Source organism: Musa acuminata, unplaced genomic scaffold (assembly GCF_036884655.1).
Source record: "Musa acuminata AAA Group cultivar baxijiao unplaced genomic scaffold, Cavendish_Baxijiao_AAA HiC_scaffold_1139, whole genome shotgun sequence".
Taxonomy (NCBI): Eukaryota; Viridiplantae; Streptophyta; class Magnoliopsida; order Zingiberales; family Musaceae; genus Musa; species Musa acuminata.
The window spans coordinates 2369930-2383367 of record NW_027021351.1 but is presented as its reverse complement, the minus strand read 5'-3'; the positions used below and the strand labels follow the sequence as shown (position 1 = coordinate 2383367).

The 13438-nt window shown below is 32.8% G+C and overlaps 2 protein-coding genes and 1 long non-coding RNA gene across 5 annotated transcripts in view; 2 read left to right on the top strand and 1 right to left on the bottom strand.

The window, feature by feature from the left end:
* The window catches only part of LOC135671447 (cell division cycle 20.2, cofactor of APC complex-like), a 73017-nt gene extending 60215 nt beyond the window's left edge, over positions 1-12802 (top strand). For all 3 annotated transcript variants that reach the window (XM_065179581.1, XM_065179577.1, XM_065179578.1), the window contains one exon: positions 8460-12802. The gene's annotated coding sequence lies outside the window, so the exon portion shown is untranslated. The remainder of the gene's footprint in view (positions 1-8459) is intronic.
* Positions 6403-8244, top strand: LOC135671429 (cell division cycle 20.2, cofactor of APC complex-like). Its single transcript, XM_065179540.1, has one exon. The coding sequence runs from the start codon at positions 6640-6642 to the stop codon at positions 7927-7929; it is 1290 nt and encodes a 429-aa protein (XP_065035612.1). The 5' UTR covers positions 6403-6639; the 3' UTR covers positions 7930-8244.
* LOC135671448 (uncharacterized) lies at positions 12471-13143 on the bottom strand. Its single transcript, XR_010512750.1, has 2 exons — positions 13008-13143; positions 12471-12884 (listed from the first exon to the last, which is right to left on the bottom strand). It is a non-coding gene; the product is annotated as an uncharacterized LOC135671448 (long non-coding RNA).
* Positions 13144-13438: the final 295 nt, after the last annotated feature.

The following is a 13438-nucleotide window of genomic DNA, read 5'->3' as shown; positions in this document are numbered from 1 at the left end:
GATGACATATAATTAGGATATTTAGATAATCCCAAAGAGAATTTATTTCAAATAGTTATATAATAGGATAGAATGATACTATTTTGGATATCCTTATAGTTTAGGGTTGTATACCTAAAGGTAACAATACTATTCCACAAGGATGGTATCAATTCTTCATAAATGATCTTGAGTGAACACTAGATATATCAATATTTCACCCAAAGGTGAAATATAGATGATATCAATAGTTCAGCTTATTTTGGAAACTCAAAGCATTAATGTTATATTATTACAGTGGTACTTCATTTATTGTATTTTTGTAAATGTCCTTATACCTTTTGAAATAAATGGTTTGAGCATATGTAAGTTTTATTAAGTGAGTGAGACCTTGATCAGATTAATTGAACAAAACACAAACTTAATTATTGAAAGTTCTATGGAATAAATAATTGAGGTGACTGATCAAGAAATGTATGAAATACTCAATTTTATGATACTTAGACTTCAGTACAGTTTATAACTAGTGCATACGAATATTTAAGGATCAATTTAAATTTTCTGATAAGTAATTAGTTGACACCTTAAAATGATAGTATTTGAAGAATTTAAGATTATATCCTTAATATAAATGATAAAGCTGTAAACTTAAGACTCATAATATTTTGAGTATTACTCAAGAAGTAGATAACACTAAAATAAGGATGAAGCATAAGTCACTTGAGTTTATAATTACTATATAAACTCATAAAATAATATCTTCACAATAAAGTGTTACTTCTATACCAAAGAAAGTTAGGTGAAGACAAAAAAAACTATAAGATTTGATTTGAAATGGAAAGGTATAAATATAACCTTTTTATGGTTCAAATCAAATATTACAAAAATTATTTTTTTAATACTTGATAGATTAATTTGATGCTTCAACATATGTTACCAATAATAGATATTCATTAAAAAAAAGAAAAAATAAAGGGGGATAAAACCAAAAGAGAATGAGATATTTATCATTATAGGGAATCATCTTAAAGTGAAAGCGATATTAGTTTGTATTTATCGCCTACATCTAAAGATGATTCAATTGATAGATCTTGAGGATCCATGATGTATTCTTATAATCTTAGGAATTTGAGTTCTTTACTTAGAATTGTTAGAATATTATTTCCCCTTTGGTGATTGTAAACTTACTGTGATTCATTAAAAATTAACCTTTGAATTCTGTATAATAGTCTATACATAATTAATATGAATCTTAAGTTTATAATGGTACTATAATTAAATATTAAAATGAGATATAGTTTTATAAACTCCCTAAGATTATGCTTATATCTATGGGTCATTCTATACTTTTGTCTTATTAAAGAGAGACATTTAATCACCATATAAATAACCTATCGATAAATGATTATATATATCTAATTTATATAAAGTGTACATAAATGAAATCGATGGACAATTAGATAAAAAAGTCAAGATCTTCATATGTAATGAATTTTATGGTATTTATGATGAACCCAGTTATAATTCTAATTCTTTTGCTAGATTCTTAAAAAAATAAGGTATATATACTTAATATGATTTATCAGATGTGTTATAGCATAATATGATTGCTAGAAAATATAATCGTACCTTTATAGATATGGTTAGAAGCATGATAGATTATTCTTTTGTACTCAAATCAATGTGAGAAGAAGCTCCAAAGACAACTATGTATATCTTGAATGGTATTATTAGTAAGTAAATTATATGACTTCTTTTAAGTTATGAAATGATAGGAAACTTAACTTAAAATATTTACATATTTGAGATTGTCCTATAGAGATAAGGATCTTCAACTCATATAAAAGAAAATTAGATGTAATAACTATTTTTGAATATTTTATTATCTATTCAGAAAATTTTAAAGGAGTATATATCTTATTGCTTTAATCATAGTATGAGGACAATTAAATATGGTAATGTAAGATTCCTATAAAATAGCAAATTAGTGGGAGTGAAAATCTTGAAATTCAATTTTGATATACAGGGGATACAAGTTGATATTCCTTTATTATTCAAGAGATTATTGTTACTCAAATCATTAAATGATTTGATAAAAGGGAATAATAAAATAACATTACTAAACTCCTACAGTATATTGATATCGTTGTTAATGGTCATATAGAACAACCATAATTGACAATCTTGGGAATATCTCAAAGGGAAGGGAATCATATTATTTATGGTTATTATATGACATATCTACAAGAATTATATTATGATATAGGAATCAGGATCCCTTATTATTTTCACAAGTCATGAAAAGTAATGATTCTGAAAAGTAATATGATGCAATAAATAAAAAGTTAAAATCAATAACTAGAATGGTATTTGATAAATTTATCTAATTATCTAATAATTATAAAATAGTCTATTATATAAATATGACTCAAAGGATAATGTCGAATGATATAATGGTTGGTTAAAAGTTTTACTCATAAAGAATGTATCGATCATAATGAGATATTTAGTATTTAATGAACTCGTTAAGAATCATCATGACATTAGTGACTGAAGTTTGAGTTATATCATAATAATATGAAAATAATTTTTTTTTAAAGATCTAGCTTTATATGGGTTACTCTAAATGATTTACAAAGAAAATTAAAAAAATATAAAATTTGGTATGCAAATTCAGGAATCCATTTATGATCTTAAACAAGCTTCAAAATGCTAATATATAAAGGTTCTTGATATCATTATTTTTATATTTAAGGAAAATACTATTGATCAGTATTTATATTAGTAGGAGCAAGTTTATTATATTGGTCTTATATATGTATAATATTTTACTTTACGAATAGTGATTTTGGTTTATTATACTAAATCAAGAAATTTATCACTAAGAATTTTAAGATGATTGATATGAATGAGACATCTTATATTATTAACATTGAGTAATTCAATGATAGACCTCAATGATTGTGAAGACTATCTTAGAAAAGATATCTAAATCGAGTCTTGAAAAAATTTAATATACAACTTTGTTTTGTAAATCATAAAAGCAAAATTTTAGTCAATAGTAAATAATTTAAAATGACTTGAAAAGAATCGTATAAAGAAAATATTCTTCGTATATATGTAGTTGAAACTCTATGCTTAAGTCTATGTCGGAAAAGATATCAATTTTACAATTAAAATACTGGGCATATATTGGAGTTACCCAGAAGTAAAAACATTGAAGGACTACAAAGAAAGTAATAAGATATTCGAAAGAGACAAAGGATTATATGTTCACATGTATGAAATTATATCAGTTTAAAATGATGGTATTTTTTTTAAATGCTGATTGTATAAATTATCTCGATAATAGGAAGTCCACCTTATGGATAATATATATATCAATTAGAGGGATAATTTATTATTATTATTAATAGAAGTTGATTTTGTGATATGCTTTGGGGCCACTAATCAAACTTTAAGTTAGCGAACCAATTGTATCAAAATCATCCAAATCTTCAAGATATATGTACTTTCCTTTGTATTCGAAGTTTGAAAATCTAACAATATATTCATACGAATAAAAAAGAATAGTGTCATAGATTTCATCTATTCTTCTATTTCCTTTATCCCTTGAGGATCTTCTAGGTGTCTTGAAGACTATAATATATATTAAAAAATAAGAATAAGATCAAACAATAAATTAAGAACAAAAGGAGGATTTAGAGGTTACCCTTGTAGTCTAGCCTTTTGCCAAGTCAAGCCTCTTTCTTGATCACCATGAGAATTAATTGAGTTCTAAAATTTGATATTCAGTCTATAGGAGGAGGGATGAGTGTCCTTCGGCATTAGCTGAAGAGAAGACGAAAAAAGAAGAGGGGAGGTTTAGAGATTTTGAGGAGGAAGAGGATGAAAGATGGTGCAAAAAGATTGTGAGGAAGGTTTAGAGGGAAGAAGAAGGGAGGAGAGGTTGGCTAGGGGGAGGAGTGACTTAGAGGGTGAGTTAGGGCTGTGCTACCATGGAGCCTAACTAAATAGGGCTAAGTTGGGTTGTTGGCGATAGCATCACCGAAAATAGGAGCCTAGTAGTACAATCACTAACGCATACTACCCAATAGCCGTAGCATTGTCATTGCAGTTATCGATTAACTTACGCAATATCATCTCCCATATATTAGTGTAAGTCACGTAGCACTTCTAAGAGCCTAAGTTTGGCACAACTTAAAGCCCAATGATTGCTATAGTAAGTGAGCTCTATTTTAGCCCAACTTAAATTTGACCAATGTTATTAAACATCAATTACTCTTTTGGCACAAAGCTTCTACTAAGTTGTCAAAGCTTTTAGCACATTATCAAAACTTTCAACACATCATCATAGCATATCATTGAATATTCCAATATATCACCATTTTTTCTAGCATAACATTCGATTTTTGGAATATCGATTAATTCTCTGACTCGATGTTGAATTCCTCGGCTTGATGACTTTTTGACATGATGACCAATTCTTTGGCTCGATATTTGATAATGAATCCTTAGTCAATGTATTTTCTATACCACTTATCTCAAAAAATATTAGTTTCTCAATTTTATCAATTTGATTTCATCATCGAAATATGAGATTTAATAATTATCATACTTCCCAACACCAAAGTCCCATCATCAAGGATTAATATTTGGGTAGAGGTTAAGGATTAATATGTTATCAAAAAAAGCCTTGAATAATCCTTCTCAGGTGTCGATAAAGGTAATAATCTCTTGGCTTTGATAATGTAAACATTACAACATCTCAAGTTTGATGAATGCCCTTAGGAAAGGAATCATCGAAAAGAGCCAATAGTGCTTTTCTCTTTTTCTTCAATATATCCCTTGGCTTTTGAGCATTTCTCCAACAGCAAGGGTAAAGAAATTATTTCTCGACGAAGTATAAAATATATAGTTACATCATGATAAGAGTATAGAGAGACTACACCTCAAAAGCTCTAAGACATTTCATGATAGTAATATAATTTTTTTCTTTTTGTTCACTTACTCTCTCTCTCTCTCTCTCTCTCTCTCTACATCTTATTACAAAGCATGCAAGACTCAAGCTCACTAGTATTAAAGCTTGTTTGTAGAGGAGATTTTCAACTCTCTAAGTAGGGTTATACGATGGTCCAGGAGACTACAGAGGCCAACAAAAAGACCTTGAGTATATTTTAAGAAAAGTTGTTAGACCTTCAATCTATCGCAAATATATAGAGGAGAAACAATAGAGTTAAAGACTTGATATGGGATCCTAGGGAATGAGTTGTTAGCAAATATATATAGCTAACAATGTTGAGTTCCATCTAGGAGTGTAGAATTTGGAGAAATTGATATTTGATCTATAGGTGTTGATAAAAAGAGTTATGGATCATAAAGATGTGGATATCTTATGAGTATAAATATTTTGAGATATTCAAGAATGATCTTTTTCTATTTTTTAAATAGATATATTAATATGATTATATTTTTTTATTTTGTTTGAGCCACAATTATGTGTCTTGACATCACACTAGACTCTAGCTCCAATATAATATATAAAATGGATTAGTTGATTTTTCAACACAATAGGAAAATGCTCAATCATGGATTAGTAGGCACATTAAGATCGACATCAACGACGAAGCAAGAGTGCATGACATCATCTTAAATAATAAGATCAGTATATAATGAATGGATAATAACAAAAATTTATATAGTGTTTTGAGATGACACAAGTTATATTTGGATTCATGAAAAATACCAGTTGGATGCTTAATTCATGTGAAACAAGATTATTCTTACATGTATTAAAAGCTATTAATTTTAATATTAAAATTAAAATATCTGCTAGATGTGATTTATTATATTATGAATTGACACTCATAACAATTATATTAATAAAAATATTATTATTTTAATATATTAATTAAGAATGATAATGCCAAGAATTTTTTTCTTAATACAAATGAAAAAAGTAAAAATAAGTTATATATATATATATATATATATATATATATATATATATATATATATATATATATATATATATATATATATATATATAACGGTATGATTTAAAATTACACTGCTATGTATTGGTTAGTTAAGTATAACGGCATGATTTTGAAACATAACGCTTGCTCAGTGGTATTTATATAAGCCGAGCCCCCTCCATTGCACACCTAACAACCTCTCCCTTCCCTCCCTCGCGCTCTCCTCTCGGCTCTCGGCTCTCCTCTGCTCTGTTTGCGATCTCGTCGTTCTGTCCGGGTCGGAGCTTCTCGCCGGCGAACGGGCACAGTTGGGAGCGAGCACCCTCCTCTTCGATCTGGGGGGGAAGAATTTAGATTCTTATTGCAGTGATCTCATTCCGTCTCCTTTTCTGAAGGTTCCGTTTCGCTTGGGTCTTGAACTGTCTAAGTTTCGATTCGGGTTCAAGATTTTGTTGAATTTGGATTTTTCTTCGTTGTGATCGATCGTAATTGACGTTTCCAGCGACTTGAATTTTGTTGTTCTTGGGGTTCTTGATCAATTCTTGGTTATCGATAATCTAGGTTTTCGAGTTTCTCTCGAGAAGATCAATCTTTCTTGTTTTCTTGATCGTTTCTGGTTTCTTGTTTTCTTGATCGTTTCTGGCCACAAGGCCGATTCTCGTTCTGTTTTCCATCGGCAAAAATGGCTTCTTCTCGTACTAGGCGTGTGGAGTACGACCGCTTCATCCCGTTCCGGTCGGCGATGGACATGGACTACGCACGCTTTGCCCTAACCATGCCTTCGCGACCGCAGCGTAATGGTTCGAGAGAATCCCCATCGAGCGTGGCGTACCAAAAGCTTCTTGATGAGTGCATTTTGAAGAACAGGTCTCGTATCCTCGCTTTCAAGAGTGCACCCGAGGCGCCGGCCAGCATGCTGCCCCAATTTGACGAGCCCATTCGGCCGCCGAAGAAGCAGCAGAGGCGAATCCCTAGAGAACCAGAGAGGGTTTTGGATGCCCACGGCATGTTGGATGAAGATGGTTTGAATCTCCTCGACTGGGGAAGCAATAATATGTTGGCGATTGGCCTCGACGACACAGTGTGCCTCTGGGATGATGCAAACAAGTCGACTAAGGTGCTTCTACAAGCCGTAGAAGACAGCGGACCTATCACTAGCATCAGCTGGTCGCCGGATAGCACAGTTCTTGCTGTCGCATTAGGCAATTCAGTTTTAGCCTTGGTTGATCCGGCAACAGGAAAAGATGTGAATGTGACGGAAGAAGATGAGAACCTGACCCCTGTGTTGTCACTTGCGTGGAGAAGTAATTCAATCTTGACGGTTGGAAGATCAGATGGCACTGTTGTTGATTATGACTTTAGAAAGGATGACACGTCCATCTGTTTCTATAATGGGCATCGGCGTGGAGTTTGCAGTCTTAAATGGTCTGCGTTGTCGGGGCGGTATTTGGCGAGTGGAGGGCACGACAAACTAGTGTACATATGGGATGCCTGCATGCCGGTCTCACAACACCATCCTCGCCGACATAAGTGGCTTCACCGCATCAGCAGCCACACTTCCATTGTGAAGGCCCTTGACTGGTGCCCAACTAGGAGCAACCTGCTGGCTTCTGGTGGAGGTCGCAATGATCATTGCATTAAGTTTTGGAACACTGTTAACGGTGCTTGCTTGAACTCGATCGATGCTGGCTCTGAAGTTTGTGCATTGCTGTGGGACAAGAACAAATCTGAATTACTAACCTCCCATGGTTCTCCGAAGAATCAACTCACCCTGTGGAATTACCCATCCATGACGAGAGCGGCTGAGCTTTCCGGTCATTCATCCCGGGTTCATTTCTTGGCTAGGAGCCCATTGGGAGGTGTAGTAGCTTCTGCAACAGCAGATGAAACACTCAGGTTTTGGAATATCTTTGAGACTCCCAAAACAACAAAACCTGAATTGCCCTTTGCCCAATTTAGTGTCATAAGATGAAAAGGCTGATTGGTGGAAAAGATTATGAGAGCAATATGAAAGACTTCTCTGGTGCTTGACTTGAAAATCCATTGTTGGCAAAGTTGCACGGAGAAATTTGGTGGAATTAAATTGACAACACAGTTTCATAGTAAGCATGAGTGCAAGCGCCTATGGTAAGTTAGAAGCCTTACAACATTTTACAGCAGATTATGAGAGCAATATGGAAGACTTTTCTAGTGCTTGACATGAAGATCCATTGTTGGCAGAGTTGCACAGAGAAGTTTGGTGGAATTAAAGTGGCAACACATTTTCATAGGAGTATGACTGCAAGCGCCCAAGGTAAGTATCAATAATATTGCATCGTACTCGTAGAGCCTGCAAGCCATAAGTCATTCATCAATAATATTTTTCGAGATATTTTGATTCCTTTAGCCTTCTTTCTCTTTTATTTGTGTTTTTCGCTTTGCACTTTCCTAGCAAAATATACTACAAACTGATATTTAGCTCCATTTTTTGTCATTTTAAAACCAACAAATTATCTTATTAAGACTGTAGGTTTTTCAAGAGCATACATTATTGGAGTTGAATGTAAAGGTACTGAAGATGATACCTCACTATTGATGAATCACTTGAAGATTGCACAGTTAGCAGATGCAACTGGACTTTCTGTTGGTGGCTCTGCTTATCTAAAGTATGTTTCTTTTATCCCCATTGAACATGATGCAGTGATTAGTTCTATGGTTCCTCTAAATGTGCATTAATATAGGTATGGAATCTAGGAGTATATTATTACATTGGCTATGTCATTGAATGATGAAATTCACAAAATATATCTTTCTAAAGTTTTTTTATTTTGCTGACATGAAGTCCATTCTCTAATCTTACATCGGAAATATTTAATTGATGTCACTTACTGACTGTTATATGATATGTCATATTTAGTTATCTGTCTTTTGTATTTATCTCCCTTAAGATTCGAAAAGTTTATTGTATGATTGATGGGCAGCTACTGTTATCTGCTGGGATGATGTATGTTTGATTATACTTATTGGGGTCATACTAAACTGCATTTTTCAAACATCATGATTTAAATTCAAACACCCACAATTGTGGTTGCTTTCCATCTGAGCGAATGAGTTTTTTGGTGCTATCAGTTTCTTTGATGAGTTAATGTTGCTTTGATATTAGGTCAAAGAAATTACAAAAATCATAGAGAATATGAAGAGGTCAGAAATAATAAAGACAAATGTCAATTTTTATATATTTTGGTGGTCTTAAATGAAATAAAATACAAAGTTAGCTTTCTTGAGGTATGAGAGTTCTCTCTCGATGATTGTTATTTGTCAAATCTTAAGAAGGATTAGTGACCATATGACAATCCTATAATATGGGTTCTTTCTCTTCTCTTTTCAAAATATGCTATGGAGTAGATGTTAATAAATCCAAAATAGAGAGATTTGTGGACTTTCTGCAACCTTCCTGAGGTATGAGTTTTATCAATCGTTTTAGTCTGTTCATTTCCTAGGTAACAACAATTGCAATAGGTGGATATGGAGGATGCGATAGTGTCACTTGGTAGAATGACTTTTCTTGGTTTTCAGCTCTTTTGTTGCATACTTCCTACTTTCAATAGTATTTCTAGAGTAATTGTGATCAAAATATTTGTTAAACTTGCTTATCAAAATCAAATGATTTATCTTGGCTCTTAAAAGGTTGCTGAAATTAAGTGTGTAATTCATAACCTTGATGTTGAAAGTATATTTTCTTATGATGAGTTGTCGACAAGAAGTTCTTGTGCATTTATGACATCTGTATTGAATATCTACAATCTTTTTTGCTTACCGTAGTATTATTTCTCTAAAAAATAATCTGTAATTCTGTGATTATAAATGCACAATGCGAAACACTGATATGCAACTTGAATCTCACTCTGGCTAGCAAAGAAAACTATAAAAGTACTGAGAGAACATATTTGCTGCTTCTTAAGTTCAGGAAACGATGCCTTTTAGTCATATGTTAAAACACTGGAATTTATCCATTCTTTTGAAGAACTCAATCGATTGTATTTAGATGACTATTTGAACCTTTTATTGTTAATGTCCACCAGCTGAGCCTTGGTAGAATCATTAGGTTTGGGAATAGATGTATATGTACTAATGAATCATGAAATTTTATGATCATTTTCTATTGTGTATAAAACAAATTGCATTGTTAGTTAATTCTTTATGTTGTAGTTCTTCTTTTATTTTTCATGTACTAAGGTATCAAATCTTGAGTATTGACCCTACGGTGGTCCCTCTTGGATTCTTGTGGTATATATATTGTCTGAAATGGTATGGTTTGCATATCAAGTTATGCAGTATGTACTGGTCGATACAAACCAAATCGGACAAAAGTGAATTCATCTAAATTTTTATTTTTATTTTTCAAAAGAGAGATTTTTTTTTTCATTATTTCTTGTTATGAGTACATATGTTTTTAACACCGCCAATGTCGGTCCCAAGCCCGAATGAGAAAGGTGGAGGGTTGCACAAGGCCATTGAGAGTCAATGTTCAAAAAACATATCAAAACTCATAACTATGATCTTAAACATTTCATAATTTTACTATATTATTACTGAGAATTGATGTGAGACATATTCACTATCTAAATATCCTAAAATGAGAAGGGTGGACTGAGGTCATATGCAAGAAATCTTTTATATCAATATTCACATGTGTAAAATAAAGAAGTGTTTTCTTGGTCTATTTTGGACCAGCATGAGTAAAGAGTCCAAGAAATAGGATTAGGCTAATAACACAAAATATAGGAACATTTTTAGAAACAAGTTTAGATTGATACATGGAAGAAAATTTAATATATTTTATGTATAAGATACTTAGTGGGTAGGGTAAAAAAATGTAAAAGATTGCTAATACCAAAATAATTAGAAATATTAATTGTGTAAGTGGCTTTTGAAGATAAGGCTCAAAATAATGTTGTAAAATCAAAAGATATGGGAAATAATTATATTGCTATAATATTTATTATGAGAAAATATTTTGAATATATGTTTAAAGTTGAACGAGTTTGGTGGCAATAGAAAGGTTACAATGAAGGTGCCATCTATCCTAGTTCTCACTAGGCTCACTGTTAATGGACTTGAAGAATTTGTAAGCAGATTTGACAGTAGGCTTACTTTGATTGTCAAAATGCCGTAACCAAATATCCTTGTTAGGATCCATATGAAGATTAATCCTAAAAATGTTTTCCATCAAAGAGGGTCCAATAAAGCATATAATAACTCATAATTCCATCCTGTCATCACAAAACAAGGAACTAACATGAGAACCCAAAGAATTAAATTGAAAGAATCAATAAAAATATGTTTATGTGAAATAGGCAAATAAAAAATCCATGTATCTCAAACTATATGGTTAGAAGAACCATTATTTATAAATTTAAAGAAACCCATTTTCAAATGATCCATAGCCCTTAGTATGGTGAATTGCTTATTGTTCCAAGGGAAAACCTTGCCACATTTATCATAGACCAACCACATTAACTCATATGGTATCCTTATGATTTAGGTATTGAGCAATACACTTGATTTGATGGATAAATATAACCAAGTGAATGTCTTTAAGCATAATGACATGATCCAAAAAGATCATGTGTAAACCTCTAGAGCCATCAGATTTTTGTCAAAAGATATTTTCTAATACTCTGATTGATATTCAAAAAAAGAATATAGGGAAAAGCATTGAGAACTGAGTTAATGAGGATCACTTTCCCAACTTAAGAAACCTAAGGAGCCATGTCAGTAACGAAGTCTATTAGAGATTTGCTGTATGATATGATCGTGAGAATTAATGGAGATTCTTTAGGGGGCAATAAAAGTGGTAAGATATTTAAAAGAAAACATAGCCTATTAGATTTGATATTGATTACAAATATCCACATAGAGAGAAGATAACATAATTTATATATAGTGATCAGATTCCTCTCACAAGCTTGATTTAAAAGCATGGAAAGATGTTGTGAAACAATGACAAAATGTACGGAGAAAGGGGATCCTCTTGTCTAAAATCATGTCTTCCCTTAAAGAAATTAGAGGGCTTACCATTCAGCAAGCAAGCAAGCAAAAGAAGAAGAGGAAATACAAGAATAAATCCAGCATATGGACTTATATGGAAATTTGTCTAGTTTAAGCATGGTAAAGATAATCTCTCAAGAAAGTTTATCATATGCTTTCTTCAAATCAATTTTCATATGGATGTAATCATTCTTACTTCTAGAGCAATGCATAGAATATATAATCTCTTGAGTCATAAGAATATTATTATGAATACTATAATTGGTCATAAAAATAGAATATTTTTTAGAAATAAGATTATTAAGAAAAAACTTAATCCGATTAGCTAAAACTTTGACTAGAATTCTATAATTCACATTACAAAGATATATCGATCTAAAGTACTTGATATTAAGAGGAGTAAGACATTTAGGGTTAAAAAGGATAGAAGTCTTAGCTCAATTATCATCAAGTTCATGATATAATTAGAAGTGGTCGACATCATAATCCAATATAATTTATAAATTCAACAGTATATCCATCAGGTCTAGAGCTTTTACCATTGCTAAGGGATTTTAAGGTAACAACAATTTCAACCATGGAAAAAGTTTAGGAGAGAAGTGATATATATATATATATATATATATATATATATATATATATTGTACGTATCTGCCTCCTGTATATATTTTGCGTCGTCAAAGGAACTACTCCTCCATGCTGCTGAAGTAGCCTATCATGGGGTCGAAGGCGGAGGCGGAGGCGGAGGCGGACGGGTCGAAGACGCACGGCAGTAAACAGTGTTCCTGCATCTCCTCGTATAGGGTCCTCCGGGGCGCGCGGGCTGAGTGCTAGGGCGCAGGGCACCGTATGTAATATGCGGGTTCGCTTCCTTCACAGGGGTCGTCTCCCCTCTCGCTACACCAGTTCAAACAATGCACAAAAGACATGCATAGGATCATTAGAGCTCGATGCAGAACGAGAGTAGATAGTTCTCAGAGGCGTAAACAAACTTTTAACTCACGGCATGCTGTAGCTGACCTGTGACGAGGAAGACGACGATGACGAGTGTGAGGAGGAGAGAAGCACGACTCTTGACGACTGTCCTCATCTTATCGTCTTCGGCGGTGCTCTTATGATCGATTCTGAGGCGTGAGAGGGTTGGCTTTTATAGAGAAGGAAGGGGATGTGATATTTGGGACTTGCGTCACAGCGTTAACGTCATGATGGTGTCTCTTCTTCCCATCCAACGCCGGTGATAGGCTGAAAGAATGGGAGGATCAGAAGGAAGATGCTACCGGTGCCACACCAACATGATTGAGTTATCTCGTTGAATTAGTGGATGATACGTATTTTTGTGTTGAGGGTGTGGAAGAACGTGCATGGATGTATAAAACAGAATACTAACGAGCACATTAAGTAATATTGATTCGAGAGATAAAACTTATAACATAATTATAAGTCAATCATAA